The following is a 17841-nucleotide window of genomic DNA, read 5'->3' on the forward strand; positions in this document are numbered from 1 at the left end:
CAAAAACAAAAAGCTCATAAGTCATAGAGTCCAGTCAATCCTTGGGTATATTAGGCCCTCCCCCCAAAAACAGACAACACATCAAACAAACCAATGAATTAGACCACCGAGGGAAGCAAAGAAGAAAGGCTACTCCTCTCCACCCGGCCCCGGCCCCGACCCCCCAAAGAAATACCCATCAAAGATATCATAATTAGCATTCTCGCTCCAATCATGCTGGAAATCGACCGCCATTCCGAACCCCAGATCGATGCCCACGCTGTGGCCCGCACCATGGCCCAGGGACGGGATGATCCCTTGCATGTTACTGCCCTCGGCCTGCTCGTCGGGTCCAAATGGTACTTGGCCTGAGGCTGCGGTGGGGTCAAAGTCTAAGAAGTCGAGGCCGATTCCGGATGCGTTTCCTTGGTCGGTGGGTGGAGGGAAGGGGGCGTTGTGGGGGGTGGTAGTGGTGGTGGTAGTGTTGATGCTGTTTGGGGAGACGCTTTGGGGGGAGCCGCTGTAGTAGTATTGCTGTTGCTGCTGTTGTGGTTGTTGTTGACGCTGCTGTTGCTGCAAGGTTTGCGGAGAAGTAGGATCCTCATACGAGCCATAAAACTCCACCGGAGACGTAGACGCAGGGTGAGATTGTCCCTGTTGGTCGGAAGAAAAAGGCGGGGAAGATTCATTATAAGGCTGTACTTGCACGGGCTTCCGCCTATCCGACTGGTCGGGAACAGCCCCGTTATTATCGCCGAACAGATCGCCGAGATTCATATCGAACCGCGGCATCGGGCGAGCCTGGCGCATCTGGGTTTGCCGGCGGTTTTGACCAGGCCATGGTCGCTGGCGATACTGGCGGGGGCGACCGGCGTACAGCGGAGCTGGGTTTTGGGGTGCTATCGCGGCGGCTTGGAATTGGGTTAGGTCGACTTGGGAGCCGAACCCGGTTGTCGAGAGGCACATTTGGACGGTCGCTTTGCTCATTCGCTCGAAAGCGTCTCGGCATGCTTCGGCTGGTGGGCACTTGTGCATTAGGTCGCCGAGGACGGATGTAGCGGCGAGGACTGTGAAGTCGACTTCGTCGAGGGTCTTCTACTCGTTAGTCAAATCCCCAGACATTCCGACAGAATTGAGTCGAGAAATGAAAGGAAGAAAAACGGGCAAAAACCTACCAAGCGACTCCGAACCAATGGCGAGTGCCACAGGGCATACAGGAAAGAAATCCCAGCCATGAAAATATGATGCGTAGCCAGATAAGTGTAGTTCACCAAACGCACCCGGTGCATCTGGCGATATATACGAATGACCTTCTGACCCGCCTCCGCAACCTTATAGTATATATCGTCTTCATCATCAGCCTCATCGACATTCGAGAATGACGGGCTGGAGACGTCCTCAGCAGGAGTCACCTCATCAGCGAGCTCCGCCGGCGCCGTCAAACTCTGCTGATACAGCATAATAACCGCCTGCCAGTAATTCAGCTCGAGGAACTCCACAGAGAACTGCACCCCCGTATCGCGACGCGTCGGCGCAGACTGCTTCCACTCTGCCAGTCGTCGGTGGACATCCTTGCGCCAGGATCGGAACGACTCGAACCCGTGGAGGAAAGGCGACGTCAGATCGGAGCGCATGACTCGCCGGGCAGCGTAGGGCACCCTCTGGCGCGCGAAACGCGCCTGCTGATGCTGGAGCACGTCGTGGATTTCCGACTGCAGCACCCGCAGCTTGAAGTAGTGGAACGAGGCGTACTTGTAGCTCGGGGTGCCCTCGGGCGGCTCCGTGATACCGGTCTTGGTGATGTATGTGTCCTCGACCAACGAGGGGAATTCCGTACTGATGGCCTGGTCACTGATGCCGAACGGGCGACCGACGCAGCAGCTGACGAGGCGGTCGAAGCTATAGACGCACCACCACAGTCGCCGCCGGAGGTCGCGGACCCATTCGCGCCGGCCGCGCTCGCGCTCGCCGATCCGAACTTTAGCCTCGTCTTCGGGCTTGCCGGGTCCACGACCAAAGCTGTCATCACCGGGCGAGTCGATACCCGCGCCATCCTCGTAGTGCAGGCCAAGGTCCACGGCCAAACGCGTGGCCACCCCAACGATATACCACAGACCCGGCGCAACAGGCCGCAGGAGCGCGAAGTTGGCGAGAAGGAGGACCGCTTGCAGCTCCTCCAACGCGCCGAACCCGTCGCCCCCGGGGGAGGTCGCGCCCAGGAAGGACTCGAGGTGAATGACAGCCGACGCGTGATATTCCTCCGGTTGATACTGATGGCTGGAGAATCGAGGTTTCTTGGCCGTAGAAGCCGAGGGCGACTGGTCACGGTCTGCAGCCTTCTCATCGCCGGGCGGTTTGTCATCGAAGATAATCCCCGCGCCGATGGCAAAGACAATATTCAGAATATAAAGACTGCGAGGAGAGCGGCTCTTCTCATCGGCCGCGTAGGTGCGATCCATCATCTCAACGAATTCGTTTCGGTGGAGGATAGGCATCTGGGGATTCGCGTGTTCGAAATACAGGCCCGACAGCTTATCGGCCAGCTCGCGGTCCGGGAAACTGGCGCACTTCATCATCGGTCTCGTCTGGAGGCCGAAGAAAGAGTCCCGCGTGGTGCTGCCCCCCGTGCCCGTCGCGCTGTGCGGTAGACGCTCGCTGGGACGAGCGGGACCGCGTTCCGCAGGGTTCCCGGAGACGGTGCTCTTGACAGCGGCGAAGACGACACGTGCAAAAGAGATACCCGACGTCGAGCCCAGATACCGCGGATCCGACGTGCCCTGCACCGAGACCGTCCCAATGTTCGACACGAGGTTGTTGATGCGCCAGGAGTCATCCTTGTCGGGATTGCGGCTGCTCTCCAAATCCCCCACATTCTCAACCCCGCCTTCGGGCCTCGCGGCGGCCTGGTCGTCTGTCTCCCTCTTAATGCGGGGCACTTTCCCTTCAGTCCCGTCCGGCGCAGGGGAGTCGGTAACAATGGACGCATCCGTCTGCTGGACTGGGTTATATCCCGTCTCAGCCTTAAGAGCCCCGTCCTCATCAAACGGCGCCGCTTCCATAAACGTAACATGGTTCTCCACCAACAGACTCTCAAGGTACGCCACACGGGCCTCAAGAAAGTAGACATAACTGCGGGGGATCTCTCGCTTCGTGATCGGATCATAACCGACGCAGCGGACGCCCGCCTTCTCACAAGACTGGCACCGCGGCAGCCGCTGATCGCAGCGATTTTTGCGCAGCCGGCACCGATTGCATGCGGAGACGTTTCGGAAGGAGGAGGAATTGGAGGACGCGGAGACGGAGGGGGAGGGCAGAGCAGCGAGGCCGTCGCGACGCGGAGGCGCGCGCTGCTGCTGGAGCGGTGGCGGCGGCGGCGGGGGGGACGGTTCGGTATCAGCGGAGGGGTGCGGTCGCTTCCTCCCGAGGGAGGTCGGGGAGACCGGGGAAGCAGGATTCAGCATGATCGGAGCGGGAACGTAAACGAGTGAGCATGTCTTGTGGGGCGTCTGATTCTGTGAGAAGTCAAGCAGTGAGGTGGGGAGAACAGACTGCGACGAGACGGATCAGCGTTCATGTTATGCCATGCGCCGATGACTCGTCTCTCTCTCTGTCTTCCTGTTTGTATCCCTCCTGCTTATATCGCAATAAACGCGCGCGTAAAAGTCGTGTGACAGCGCAAAATGAAGACTCAACAGTCTGTATCCCGCAACGGAGGCGATTCGGTCCCCTCGCGGGAAAAAGGTCAAGGCTTCGTCTATCGTGGTATGGGCAAGACACAGTCGCAACGGCAGCCCATGACGAAGAGGCAAACCAAACCTGTTCCTTCCACAGCGAAACCAATTCAAGCGATATCACCTCGAACAGTATTCCAAAACAATCCCAAAGCAATCCAATTGCACTGGAAAACAACAGACCCATCAAAATCCAAGGTGGGGGTTCAGTGAAAACGAACAGAACGAGATGGAGATTGCGGTGCCTAGGCCACTGCTAGCGTCGTGCTAGTGTGCCACTTCCTAGGGTAAGTAGTCAACGGCGCCAACGTGCCGGAATCGATATACTCCCTCCAGTAGTAGGAGCTATCAAGGCGAGCATGCGAACTACTACTCTCCCGCAATGGAATCGACATCATAGGAGGGGAAATACTCGCCGTGGAGAAGCGCGACTGGAAAAATTGGAGATGGATGCGTTACTCAAGCATTAGTCACCCGGTCAGCACGCATGTGGTCACGTGAGACTATACGCGTGATTGGCGGATGTTAAGCCTCGGCCAGTCCGCTAGCTCCTGTACACCTCAGGCTCGCCAGACCGGGTGAGATGGGGATATACTGTATTGTGGGTCGAAGACCCTGGAATGGTGTCATGTTCGACATCTCTGGTTTTCTGGAATAGATAAAATCTATACTACAATTGTGTCGACCCAAGGCAACTGGTCCCTGTCCATTCCACCTGCTAGATGACGTTCTCCGAGCCAGCCTGCATCTCGACAACTACTGTTCGTGGAATGAGGGGCAGTGCAGCCAGCCAGCCATGATCCCTGTCTCTGTCCTCGCAAAGAGGGGCGGAGGGGCACTCATGACATCTGGCAAGCAACGGTGGCTTTGATTCTGTGACTACATCATTTGTTACGTACCAACGGCATTGATGCAATTGGGCATCCAAAGCAAATAGAGCACAAGAGAATGATGTCAGTGAATCACAATAATAACAGGGACTAGGGTGAGCCCCGAGCCCCGTCGCAAATGAATTGTGCCCTCATAAGAGTTGGATATAATGGTAATGACAAAAAGCCTCCCTGATGCATAAAGTGATGCGTACCCACGATACCCCCGAGCAATCCCAGAACAAACGAACGAAACAACAAAAAAATGACCCTGCCGACATGCTGTGTTTTTTTGGGGGATGCATCCAATCTATCAAACTGCGCCGGTACCAAATCTTGAATCATGATCTAAACGGGAAAAAGGGGAAAGTGAAAGGGACATAAACCGACGGAATCCGGGAAATAAAAAGAATACGGTAAAAGATGGGTGGGAAAAGGGGAGAAAACAGCCGAGGGAAACGAAGGCGAGTAGGCTGGGTGAAGAGAAAGACGTGACAGAAAAAGGCTATGCAAAGAATTGAGGATGCGATCGAAAACAAAAGTACGAGGGGAAAGATAGACAGAATCCACACCAGAGAAAAAAAAAAAAAAATAGAAAGATGAGTCGGAGAGGGGAGATGAGAAGAAGAAGGCAAAGAGGGGAAGTGAGAAAAACAGTAGACCCTCGAAAATCAGACATCTTCAACCTTTGGGGTGACCGTGGTCAAAGACACATTGGGGATTTCCGAGTCGTCGACGCTAGTTCGCGTGGAAGAGAGCAATCGCCGCACCTCTTCGGGAGTGGCCTCTTCTTTGCCGGCTGTGTAGGCACCCCGCAGAGGGACTTTGCTGACGTGCAAGTCGCTGGCCTCGGGATTTTTCTCGGCGTCTTCCTTGGGCTGCGTCTCCTCCATCCAGAAGCTTTCGATCACGCCGACGACGCAGACCAGGCCGCAAGCCCACCAGGCCAGCACCGAATACCCGCTCTCCAGACCCTTGGAGTGGAGAAGGCCGGTGACAGTTGGACCAAGGGCACGGCTCAGGCTGGCCGTCGAGGCGGCGGCGCCGTTGATGGAACCCAGTACTTTGGACGACGGGGCGGCGTTGGCGAGAAGGATGGCCGTGGCGGGGAAGGCGATGACATGGAGGGTGATCTTGGAGATCAGGGCGACGTAGACCGCGGCGGGCTGCAGGACTTCGGGCAGCAGAATCAGGTAGGGGACCAGCAGGTACAGTGGCGGCCAGACCATGAGAACGAAGCGGAAGGTGCGCAGAGTGCCAAAGTGTCGCACGACGAAGGGGAACAGCCAGAGTTGCGCGATCATCGAGTAGACGCCTTGTACCGCGAGCATGAATCCGATGGTTTTGGTGGCAAGGCCGAGGCCGCCCGTGAACTGGAAGGGGAGAGCAGTGTCCTCAGTCGGCTTGGGCGTGCTCAGGAAGACGGGCATCAACTGATCGAACGAGACGCTGTGGCTGTGGATGATGTTAGTATCGGGGGCGTGGAAATGTACAGCGGTCAGCCCGCTGACGGGAGAGAGCGCCCACTTACTATGCGAGAATTCCGTAGGCGATGATGTTGAAGATCACCTGCCGCGTAAAAGCCTTGGGCGTCGCACACTGCTGGTCTTTCTTCTGCCCTTCAATGTCGTCATCGCCGGAGAAAGTGTCCACCTCCTTGGTTGGGCCCAAGCGGGGGGAAGACTCGGTGCTCCTGTATGCGGGGGGCGGAACCTCCTCAGCGTCGTAGGGTTCCTCGTAGAAAGCGACAGCGTTTGGCGGGGCTTTGGCGTCGGTGACCTCGGCCACCTGCGCACGAGAGGCGCTGAATTTTCCGACCAGCCAATGGCCGAATTCCAAGCCAGGGTCGCGGCGGTGTTTCTTCTCCGGATGGGTTTCCTCCAGGAAGAGGAAACCGACAACGATGCCTAGTACCAGGACGACAACGCAGACGAGGTTGGGCAGCAGGAAGGGGAAGCTGTCGAAGATAGTGCCGCGTTGGAAGAGCCAGGGATAGCTGTCGCAGGGTTTTGCCAACGCACCGCCCATCGCCGGACCAACGATAGAGCCCAAGCACCAGACAAATGGCATAATCGAATAGGCCCGGGGTTGGTGCTCCTTGACGGTCACGATCTCCGCCACCGTAGTCTGCAGGACGCCAATGTTCCCATTCAGGAGACCTCCGAGGGCTCGGGCAATCATGGCGACTGGCAGGTTGGGAGCAAATCCAAAGACAATCATGCTGATGGCGGTTCCAATCAGCCCCATGACCAGGACAGGCTTCCTGCCAATCTTGTCGCTCATCCGGCCCCAGAACATGCTGGCAGAGAACTCGGCAAACGTGAAGGACGAGGTGATCATTCCAGCGTAGAGGGCAATCTTCCGGTCATTGTCCGTCACGTGGAAGGATTCGACCATGTGATAAACGTAGGGGAAGATAGACATGAATGCGATTGGCTCGCAGATTCGGCATAGTGCTGATACAGTTGTCAGTTTGTTTTTCTTTTTCCAATCCATCGTTCAAGAAACCCCCCCCAGTTCTCCATGGCAATAGTCCAAAGTTGGAGACGATAGAAAAGAAAGACCAAATAAACCAAGCCAAAGCAAATAACCAGAAAAAAGAGGGGATGGGATGATTCTGTGGGAAAAAAGTAACAAATACAAATGGCAAACAAATCCATATTTGCCATGCCAATCAATGCACAAGTGCTGAAGGTCTAGGCGCAAAAGCAGGTAGTAAAACACTGTACGTACCGAGAACGAAAAGTTGGCGTAGAGGGAACGCGGGCCAATCAGCACGTCCATCACTATGCCGGCGGCCTTGTAAACATGACGGACCCTTAAACATCTTGTCGGAGTCTGTGAGTGAATGAATTGGGTTGGAGTTCTGTTGAGGTTCGAGCAGACAAGCTCGTCGAGATAGAGACCCGTCAATAGGGAATATCAAAAAGGAACGAAAACGAGATATAAAAAAAAAGAAAAAGAAAAAAATGAGAGCAAGTATCTTTCAAAAGATACCAGGTCGGTTTCACGGAATCGCAAGGAATGTGTCTTTCGGTCCAAATTCTCCGCTGTAACAAGAAGGGAGGGAATGCAATGATGATGATAATATCATGCACTGAAGAAAGGAGCACCTCTTGTTAAAGGGGTTTGGGCATTTCTTGCCCCCTGTCGAAAGATTGATCTCGGGTAATTCCTTCCTTTTTTACTTTTTTTTTTTTTCTTGCTTCCTGTCCGGTTTGGATGTTGAACTTTGGAAGGTGGTGACGCTGTGAGGACTGCAAGGGAATCACTTCATGCAAATCTTAATTGGAGATAGATACCCGCAGGAGGTAGATCTATGGAACTGCGATTGGGCGGTGGCGCGATCTGAGTTGCAGGTGGACGGGATTGGATAGTCGAGAGAGATGGGGATAGAAGTATACTGGGTAGGTATCGCCGTGATGTGATGTCGGAAGGAAGGTGAAGGTGTAAGAGAGCCAGGTAGGGAGTGTCAAGGGTTGGTAGAAGTATGGGATCGGGAAGAGGTAGAAGATAAGTAAGGTTGAGAGGTAGGTAGGATGTATAGAGGAGCTTCAAAGGAAGAGACTAAATCAACAGGAAGGATATGGACCGGAATATAAGTAGGAAGCTTAAGTGTATTTGAAATAAAATAAAAATAAAAAAACAAATGCAAATAAAAATAAAATCAAAAGATAAAAAATAAAAAAAAAAGAAGGGAAGGGGAAAAAGAGATAAATAAAAAAATCAAGAAATCAAAAATAATAAAATAGAGAAGGATTTGACCGGGAAGGGGAATTAAATGAAGTATTTCAAGTGGATAAGCTACTAGATATGTGATCAGGCGAAAGACTAAAACGTCAAACGGTTCAACATCACAATGGAACCCAATTCGGTTACAGCTGGACAGAACGAGAGACAGAGAGGCCCAGAGAGAGAGACAGAGAAGACGGTGGGATGCAATGTCAACAGCAAACAGTCGAGGAATAACAGGCCCCACTCTTGCGATCTCTGTTTTATTCATTTATTTGTTTATTTTATTTTTCTGGTTTTATAATTTATGATTTCTTTTATTTTATGGTTTTAGGATTATTTATTATTTAGCGTTGGTGGATATTTTATTATTCTGATTATTTCCATGCTAAACTGCCAGTATGATGCTTCCAGCAGACGGATAGACATACAGGAAGACACTAAGATGAGAGATGGGTCTGCGCCATCCGACTGGGCCACCACTTAGTGCTACATACCTGGACATGGATACCCAGACGGCAGGGGTCGGGGGATTGAAAGAGAAGGGGATCAGAGACCGATCATGAACAGTCAATCGAAAATCGAGATTGGAGATGGAAGGGGGAGAAAGATAGAGGGAATGAAAAGAAAAGAAAAGAAAAAGAAACTCAAGAAAAAATAGGGGGGTAAGAAAGAGGAAAGAAAAATAACAGTCATCATAAGAAGTAACAATGATGAGATCATAAGAGAAAAAAACAATAAATCGTAAACTAATAAATCCAGACAGAGAGAGAAAGGGACCTGAAAGGGGGTGGAGCCAAACGGCAGACAGAGAGAATCCGGTCACTCCATACATCATTTTAGGTACTCAAAACTAAATCTTCAGGTCGCTCTTTAGTTCGTTAGGTACGACACAGATCGGAATCCCTAGTACCGTACGTACTGTACTAACCTCAAGCCATTCGAACAATCAATAATCAATCAATCAAGCGCCAGCTGACCCGGAAAATCTGCCCTAATTATCTTTCCGTTTGCATCCCCATCTTGTCTTCCGATGATCAGGATGATTCTTCCCCAAGCTAATGGGCCATCACATCATATCTTGATGGGAGAAATGGGGAGATCAGATTTCGGACCCAGCTGAGTCGATTCATCTACCTACTTTATTATTTATCATTTCTTCTCATGTTTACCCAAACAACAAAATAAGAAGATAGCACATAACAATCCATTCAATCAACATCGTCGTCACCATCTTATCACCATAAAGAATCAAAGAAGGGAGAGAGACAGAGAGAGAGAGAAAAAAAAAATAAAGAAATAAAGAAATAGAGCCGCCCACAGATTAGCCGGTAGTTTAGTCGACCCATCGACTTGATTCCTGGCTCCGGGGAACCGTGGAAAAGTTGCCAATCTCCTTCCTCTGTAGAAGCGCGCTAAATCCGGCCCATAAGGCAAGGATGATCGGCTTTCCAGAAGTCTGGTTTAGTGTGACTTAGTGAGATGATAGATCTAACGCACCCCTCGCACCCCTCCACTTCTCTCTCTGTCTCCTTGGGTGTCTCGCCCCGAGTCGATGTTGCAAGGTAGACCAAAGATCATAACACTGTCAAAATCTAAAAGAAAATCTTAATCACAATAATGATAATAAACAAATAATATATAGCAATGGATAGAATAATCTAATCAAAAAGGAGAAAGATGAATCTCTCTTTCAAGGGTTCTGTACCTTTCCGCCGGTCCACACCTTCGGATTCTGGAAAACCAGCCGGTTTCCACATCCATCACCCGCCTGTGGATAGTCCCACGGAACAAGCTAAGAAATGAAAGCCAGAAAAGTGGAAAAGAAAAGGAAATAAGAGGATAAATAAATAAATAAACAGTGATCATATGGGTGGGGAGAAAAAAAAAAGGGATGGATCACCTTGCTGAACTCACCGCGATGTGTCATTTATCTCGGGAGTTCGGGTGGTCAACCAGCCAGGACGGGGTTGCACAAAACTAGGGAGGGAGACTAACGGCCGACATCCGTTGATTATGGACAGGTAGAATTAAGGGATTTAATGGCGATTTCTGACAGCTAAGTCTCTGTATCGAAAGTGAAACTGGGCAAAGAAGGCAAACCAAACAAAACAACATTAACCATCATAATGACGATACAAGATAGAATGAAATAAATGAACAAAGGTAAGAATAAACCAGCAGGGTCGGATATTAGGCATGCATTGTTTAGGGTACTGATAATATGCGGTGTATCCCAATCCCCCAGCATCCAACCACTCACAGCCGGAAGAGGTGAGCTTTTCGTCGGGAAGTCGGGCTCAGAGAGGGCCTGAATGGGAGAGACTAGAGAGGGTGATGATAATCCGATGTGAAGGAGAGAGGGGGGGCCTGACTGAAAGGAGGGGCGTAGGACAGGACAAGACAAGGAACAAGGGGAAGAAACGAAGAAACGAAGAAACGGTCTCGTAATGAATCGTAAGAAAGAAAGGGAAAAGGTAAAAAACCAACAAAAGGTATAACTCCCCACTGTCATTGTTCGAAAATCAGTGTGGGCCCGATCATCCATCACAACTGCAAATAAGATATGAAGGTGAGCAAGCAGTCGAGCATTCAGCCCTTACGGTGAGGGAGGCGCTATTCCTCTCGTTGCTTGACTTTTAAGTGGGCCGAAAAAACGGGTGGTTTAAATCGGGGGGAGAGAGTTGATTGACAATTAGTGCGAACATGACTCTAAGATACATAGACAGATACGGAGAACAAAAGAATTGTCATTCATTCATTCTTGCTTCTTTGTAGGGAGTTCGGGTTCTTAGCCCGACTGATAAATTCGATAGATACGGTATCTACGAGATTCATGAAGATCTTCTGATCCGAAAGAAACCAAACATAAACTCCTTTGTAAGAATAATACTGTGCCTGGCAAATTACCGGAAAATGGCCACCCCACCAACCACCTTGAAGGGTGGCGGTCTCTAATCGTGAAGAAACAGAATGTCAAGCTTCCGAGGACTCCTGAGAGAAAATGGCAGTGTGATACATACAGATACACTCTGATCAATACAATGATATGATAGCGATTGGCAGTACGATCCAAACTCTATTCCATCTCCTTTTCTTTTCTGATTTTCATGCTATACCCCGCTAGTCAGGATAACAACAATAGCATACCTAACTCCCAAACAATGAAACCCAAGACAAGACAGACAATCCTCGGATTGATGGATGGATACCTAAAGGCCAGCTACCGTTTGACGTCACTAGACAAGTATCTACATCTTAAGTATTGGAAAATCCTCCACAACTAACTGACTAGTGTGTCGCGTCTAGCAGTAGCCTTTGATCCTGTCAAGACAACCATCACTCCTGAAATCCCGCCCGATTCCCCTAGGTTGAAGTCGGAAACACGGTACCCTACTAGTTCGGAGCGTCGAACCATGGATACATGCGCTCTGGTACAGCGCACATAGTTTGGTAAGATATAAGGTATGTATGGTACAGCGGATCCTCCGCACTTTTCCCAGCAACTGAAATTCTGCGCTAAATGGAACGACAACTGATGGATTGTCGTTGGGCCCATCCATCCGAAAAGTCGGTAAAAGATTGCTTGAGCGGGGTTGAAAGATGGGAAGAACAAGGGTTACTATGATTGGATTGCTGGGGTACCTTATACCTTACTGTAGTCCGGCATTCCTTAAACTTTGACTTAATTAATATGTTTTGAACATTTTCATTATCTGCTTTCAGATCATACTATCGTAGCGTTCATTGTAGTAGGTATTGTTAGGTAACTCTGACGTAAGGCACGGTAGGTACTAGATACAGAGTACGATACCGAGTTGAAACCGCCCGCGTTTGGCCAGATTACCGGATTAGGAAAACAATATGATCGTGTGGGTGGGTCAGGGTATAGTGCCTGGCCTAGTGCAGCTCTGATCAGGAGCCACGCGAGTTAATTAAGGGTCAGGAGGAGAGAAGAAGAGTCAAAGAAGCCAGATCGAAGGACCCTCCCCAGGGCTCCAGCTGCAAGTGATAGTTTGACCCTTACGATTGATGCTCTATTATTCCGGTATGGGGGGGGGGGGGGGGAGTCGGTCAACTGACCATACATCTTGCTAGAAAATCAGCCCCAAGTCAATAAAAATGAAGGTGGGGTGTAAAAGAAGAAGAGAAGACAGAACAAAGAAATAGAAAGAGGGGGATAACAGTCACGAGAATACACCGAGAAAACGATGAAACAATGAAACCGCCCGACAAGATGAAAGAAAATAACACGAACACAAAACAGCGACGTCATCGCACCTTGACAGCAACGCTACTGACTGTCTTCTCTCCCAAACCTCTAATTTTCTAGAACTCCATAACCCCAGATGTGCTGACCTGGCAAGTCCGTTCTTACCCTACTCCGTACAGCAATATAGAAGGAGAGGAGGGGAAATTCATGCCGCCCACGCGGGGAAATGCAGCCTAATCCAGGTCATCGTGAGAAAATAAATTAAAGTGAATTATGATATTTCCAAAGTCAGGGTCAACTGGTAGATCCCGATGACTAGAGAGATAGAAAAAAATAGAAAGTAAAGTCAAATAAAAGATAACAGATAAGGCAAGCAAACACGACATCCTCCTGCAACTTCATCACTAGCCCCATTCAATTCCCAGACCAATACTAGCGCTTCCTTAAGAGCCCGATACGTCAGGTAGAAGTAAACACTACTGCTGCTCCTGCTGCTGCTACTACGATGATTACAAACAAAGCACCGAGATGGGTATTAGGGTGACGTGCGGCCAATACCCCCCCTCTATGCATGAAAGTATGAAATGCATATGGCCGCAACTTGGTTGCTTAATCACCATTGAGCGAGTGAAAGAAGATAACAGGAAAAGGAAAAAAAGAATTTCATACGTAAAAGAAAGGGAAGGAAAAGAGAAAGAGCCACGAGGACTGACTGACTCGTTCTGTAACTCTCCCCCGAGGTAATCCCGAACGGAACATATGAACATGGTCACTCACTAGTTCAAGAAACAAAAGCGTGTCCATCACGATATCCATTCGGACAGTTCGGAGATCAAAGAGCGGGGGATAGGCGAAAACGCATTATTAATATTAATAATAATGTAATCAAGCTTGGAAAACCCCGAAGTAAAGACGAAAAAAAAGCAATGCCTAACGAGACACGATCATGTGTATGAGGAACTCGTGCCTCCACGGAGTTAACGGGCTACAGGCGAATCATGTGAGCAATGTGCTACGACTGTCAACTCCAGCTGGCATACGGAGTAGCATGGCATGGCATAAGCATGGTGGTCGCCGCATCCTCTCGGGAATTATTGGCCGGTCGGGAAGATGGTGAGACAGCTAAAGCCGACTACGAGTTGGCAGGAGCTCACTCGGATTAGGTAGGTCAGATAGGCTATCAGCATCGGTGAGCTGGGAGGATCGTTGGGGAGTAGAATTCTCCGCTTCAGGATAGAGGGGGACCCTGCAGGTGCGATGGTAGTGGTGCGCAGTCCAGTCGGGAAGTAAGCAATCAGACACGACATCCTTCATCGTCAGAATCAGGATCAGGGTCAGGATCATCATCTCGACAGTAGGATTGGCAGGACCGGTGGTAAGCGGTGAGCGAAAGCATCAGGAGGGGAAGACAGAAGGTGGGAAAGACAGGAAGAGAGAGAGAAGAGGGGTTTGCATTGCAGCTTCTTGTCCTCCGAGCTTGGGTACAGATGACATACATCCAACAATTGGCAGTCACTGACAAGATCCTGGACGAGTTGTTGACTGTTGGCTGCAGTGCCCGTGCGTTTTTCCAATATGTCATTTATCATTATTATCATGTTCTATTTTATGTACCCCGATAGACTGATCTGTCCAGGCGGTTAGCTTGGGCAGAAACCGAATTTACGGGTGATTTTTTGACTTCATGCCTGGATGATTTTCTTTCAGACGCAGTTAGCCCTTGAATCATGCGGGCACCTCGGCAGTGGACCTTGAAAGGGCCCTGGTTCAACTTGCAGCGGCCGAACCCAAAACATACGGTGAGCATGACAACATGCCTAATCTGATACACAGCCACCATGGCGGTCTCTCGGAGCTTGTAAGGGCAGCAACTCCTTCTCGATGGTCATTGACTACTTTCTCATGCACGGCAGATGGGGTATTTTTTTTTTTTTTTTGATTGCTGTGTACAGGAATTAGCGGCTTGACTTGGCCACGATCGCACGGCGGGGCAAAAGTTACCATGCCCCGCAGTTCAGTACAACCATCGGTTTTGATAGGTAGGTTGGCTCCTTAGTTGCTATCGAGTCGGTGAACCCGCCGTCTCGCCGTCTCGTCGTCTCTGCCTACCTATACTCTCTCCCACGGAAACTGATCAGGCCATACTACGTACGGTAAATAGTCCGACAAAGTCGTTTCGTCTTCTAAGTTTCATCCAATGGTGAATGCATTGAGACTATTTGTCTTGTTGGGCTGACATCTACCCGCATCTCCTTCTCCTTTCTTGTTAGTATCTGCCCTATGTGTATGTGCTGCTGTCTTGTTGATCGCCGATTTGCGGGACTGACATGACTGCAGTCGGCACCATGCGTGTATGCCAGGAATCCCGTTTCACTGAGGGGCAAGCCCATTCAATGATCCTGTCATGACGAGATCAATGACTCCATTGACAAGTGGGGTGATTAACTGGTCCTCGTTTATTTCCCCTCCTCTCCCTCCCTCTCGTCCACCCCTCCCAACCCCACCACCACCCGCCCACCCCCTTTTTTTTTCACCCGCGGTTCAAACATCCACGATGTAGATGATACACATCTCCACCCACTATGAACTAGGACTAGAACTAGGCATTGGTTTTTATTGTTTCTCGCATGTTCTCAGCATCCAGAAGCAAGCCACGACGCCGTCGATGTGATTCTGTCGGTTTGCGGAAGTGGATCGGTTTCAAGCGCAGCTCCTGTGCCAGACTGTCGGGTCCGTTGTTGGGAAGTTTGCTTCAAGGTCATGAGTCTGACTCCTGGCAGCATTTGCATCGGGCATTGAAGCGGTGTCGCCCGTCGAAATGAAGAGAAAGAGATTTTTCCATCTCATTTCAATTTCATTTTTTATTTTTATGTTTATTTATTTGTTCTGTTTTCTTACCTCCCCTGTTAGTAGTTACTACACCCCCAACCTTCTATCTGGCTCTCAGACTGGGTGGGACTTACTGATGGGTCCATTGATCAGCAAGGATGGGCGGATGGATAAGCCGGCGACGTGTCACGTGGCACAGCGCTCACCCCCACGGGCGGTGGCAGAACGTCCGGTGTTCCGTATCGAATCCTTCTAGAAGGAAAAGGAGGTTATCCACTGCATCCATCATTCCATCCACATCAGATGGGCGTTTCCAAGAACAGCTGATGCTAGCGCGGATGTGGCGGGTCAGGAGTGGTCCCGACCCGTTTCTCGAGAATCTCGTTTCCACTTCCTTGGTCTGGGATCTGGTGTCTTAATCATTTCATTTCCTTAGTCATTTTACTAGTTTGCCTCTTCCGTGGTGAGTTATCAACCAGTGTGTGTCATTGATTGGGATGGATATTGGTTCCACCACAAGCAACACCATCCGATAGGTACAATATGATGGAGTTGGAGTTGAGTTGGGGTAGGAGGATACTATGACTAGATGATACTACTACTGAGGTACGGAGTACTCCGTAGAAAGACACGCACCGCTGACTTCATACAGATGAAGGGCTACGCCAGGATCACAATAGTCTCTTTCCTTTCTCGTCATTCATGGCGGATTAATCTACTCAGCTGAGGCATTCATCGAGTCATGACCCCATTGCATGCGACGACCACGCAGTATCGAGTAGATAGATAGATCCTTCGTAGTATACCTTAGGTCTACTAGTAGGTTAGTAGGCACGGCAGACATCATCCACAAAGACAGCCAGCCACTGACCACAGTGACCAACCATCCATCGGTGCCAACTAGAGAGGCAGGTACAAAACCCACGGCTCTGTACCTGGGACCGGATTCGCACCCCCGACCAAATCACATCTGTCCAACCGCCCCCACCCGAGTGTGATATGAAACAGCTCTCTCAGCGTTTTGGAACGCCATTCGCCGGACGAGAAGGGCGATGATGGTCGTTGGAGGTGTGGGGTGGGGGTAGTACCTTAGTGGTGTCAGACTTTCTTGACTCCGGGGAAAGCAACTTCGCTTCGGGTCCCCAAAGGTACACCCACCCGTGGTACTTGTGACGGGTAAAGTACCTACCTTGTTGTGGGTTCGCTTCTTCTACCAGGAACCGAATGGAAATTAAATAGTACGGAGGGGAGGCGATGGTTGTGGGTACGTTGAGAACGGTAGTGTGGTAGTGTACCAAGGTTCAACTCCATACTTAGTATGGACGGGACTTGTTATCCGTCGCCGCGGCATCGGATTATGCATTCCGATGGGGCCAACTTAAAAGGGGAAAGGAAAGGAAAGGCGGAAAAGTCAAGCGAATGGATGGACGGGGATTCCATATTTCCATATTTCCGGTTTTCGAGAAAGTCAATTGTTTCATTTGTTTATTAGACTTTAATCTATTTATTTCACTTATTATCTTAATTGAGTTTTTATTTATTAGCTGGATAAAGAATGAATGAATGGAATGATGAACCGTTCCCCTCTTCCCTGCAAACATGTTGATTGACTGATTGATTGATTGATTGATTGATCTTCCAAGACATACATACACACATGCATACGTACGTACGTACATACACACATACATACACATACATCGGTACATGTTCCGTACTCCGTACGTTATGTACATCGGAGTCAAGGGTGTGTCTGGTACTTTAGTTTGATCATCGTCATCTTTATCCTACGTCGATCCTGTCTATGATTGATTATTTCTGTTTTTATTTCCTTTGTCCCTTGCTTTCTTTTTTTTTTTTTCTTTTATTTCTCCTTCAGGGATAAACGTTGTACGGGGTTGGGGTTTTTGGATGGATCGGTCGATCTGTCTATCTTTGATTATCTTTACCGTTTTGAATGGTATTTTCTGTCGTTGGTACTGGTAGAACCGTACTTTTGAGATTCTTGCCTACCAGGAATATCCAACAAAATGACTTACCACTCATAGCATCTAGTAGATATTATCTACTCCCTACTGACTGGTATTTCATCTACCTACTAAGAGTAATGTACCTGTTACATATCTCTCCCTTGAAAAAAAGGAGAAACAACCCGTTCCACTAAAATCAATAGGTCCATACCATAACCCGGTACTTTGTTAATTTGCCCGAATCAACCTACGATGATGGCATCCCTGCCTCCAAGTCCAAAGTAATCAAACGACGGAAGATACTATTGTTTCCGGACCCACAAAGGATCGGCTTCCACCCCCCGGCTGCAGTCATGTGAGCTGCAGGAGAATCAACCTCCCCTTTCTCGCGGTACCAGGAACGCGCTCCCATTCGTCTATCGGGTTGATGGCTGCTGCGCTCCACTGTGGGACTCCCTGTCGTCTTGGTCGAACGGTCGTTTCTTTTTCTTTTCCTTTTCATTTTCTTTATTCTTTTC

At 49.8% G+C, this 17841-nt stretch overlaps 5 protein-coding genes across 5 annotated transcripts; 1 reads left to right on the top strand and 4 right to left on the bottom strand.

Moving 5' to 3' along the window:
- Positions 1 to 40: 40 nt before the first annotated feature.
- Positions 41 to 4077, bottom strand: BDW47DRAFT_132044 (Zn(II)2Cys6 transcription factor). The gene is made up of 2 exons (XM_024817465.1): positions 1155 to 4077; positions 41 to 1071 (listed from the first exon to the last, which is right to left on the bottom strand). The coding sequence occupies exons 1-2, from the start codon at positions 3438 to 3440 to the stop codon at positions 130 to 132; spliced, it is 3228 nt and encodes a 1075-aa protein (XP_024671382.1). The 5' UTR covers positions 3441 to 4077; the 3' UTR covers positions 41 to 129.
- Positions 3377 to 4077, top strand: BDW47DRAFT_106902 (uncharacterized protein). The gene has a single exon (XM_024812880.1). It carries the CDS (start codon positions 3470 to 3472, stop codon positions 3968 to 3970), a length of 501 nt encoding a protein of 166 aa, XP_024671383.1. The 5' UTR covers positions 3377 to 3469; the 3' UTR covers positions 3971 to 4077.
- A 440-nt stretch (positions 4078 to 4517) lies between these two features.
- Positions 4518 to 5177, bottom strand: BDW47DRAFT_106903 (uncharacterized protein). Its single transcript, XM_024812881.1, has one exon. The coding sequence runs from the start codon at positions 4922 to 4924 to the stop codon at positions 4691 to 4693; it is 234 nt and encodes a 77-aa protein (XP_024671384.1). The 5' UTR covers positions 4925 to 5177; the 3' UTR covers positions 4518 to 4690.
- On the bottom strand, positions 5157 to 8156 carry BDW47DRAFT_106904 (MFS transporter). The gene is made up of 3 exons (XM_024812882.1): positions 7313 to 8156; positions 6111 to 7035; positions 5157 to 6034 (listed from the first exon to the last, which is right to left on the bottom strand). Exons 1-3 carry the CDS (start codon positions 7404 to 7406, stop codon positions 5251 to 5253), a joined length of 1803 nt encoding a protein of 600 aa, XP_024671385.1. The 5' UTR covers positions 7407 to 8156; the 3' UTR covers positions 5157 to 5250.
- A 5105-nt stretch (positions 8157 to 13261) lies between these two features.
- Positions 13262 to 14439, bottom strand: BDW47DRAFT_106908 (uncharacterized protein). Its single transcript, XM_024812883.1, has 2 exons — positions 14213 to 14439; positions 13262 to 14152 (listed from the first exon to the last, which is right to left on the bottom strand). Exon 2 carries the CDS (start codon positions 14104 to 14106, stop codon positions 13819 to 13821), a length of 288 nt encoding a protein of 95 aa, XP_024671386.1. The 5' UTR covers positions 14107 to 14152; positions 14213 to 14439; the 3' UTR covers positions 13262 to 13818.
- Positions 14440 to 17841: the final 3402 nt, after the last annotated feature.

Source organism: Aspergillus candidus, assembly GCF_002847045.1.
Source record: "Aspergillus candidus strain CBS 102.13 unplaced genomic scaffold BDW47scaffold_27, whole genome shotgun sequence".
NCBI classification, from domain to species: Eukaryota; Fungi; Ascomycota; class Eurotiomycetes; order Eurotiales; family Aspergillaceae; genus Aspergillus; species Aspergillus candidus.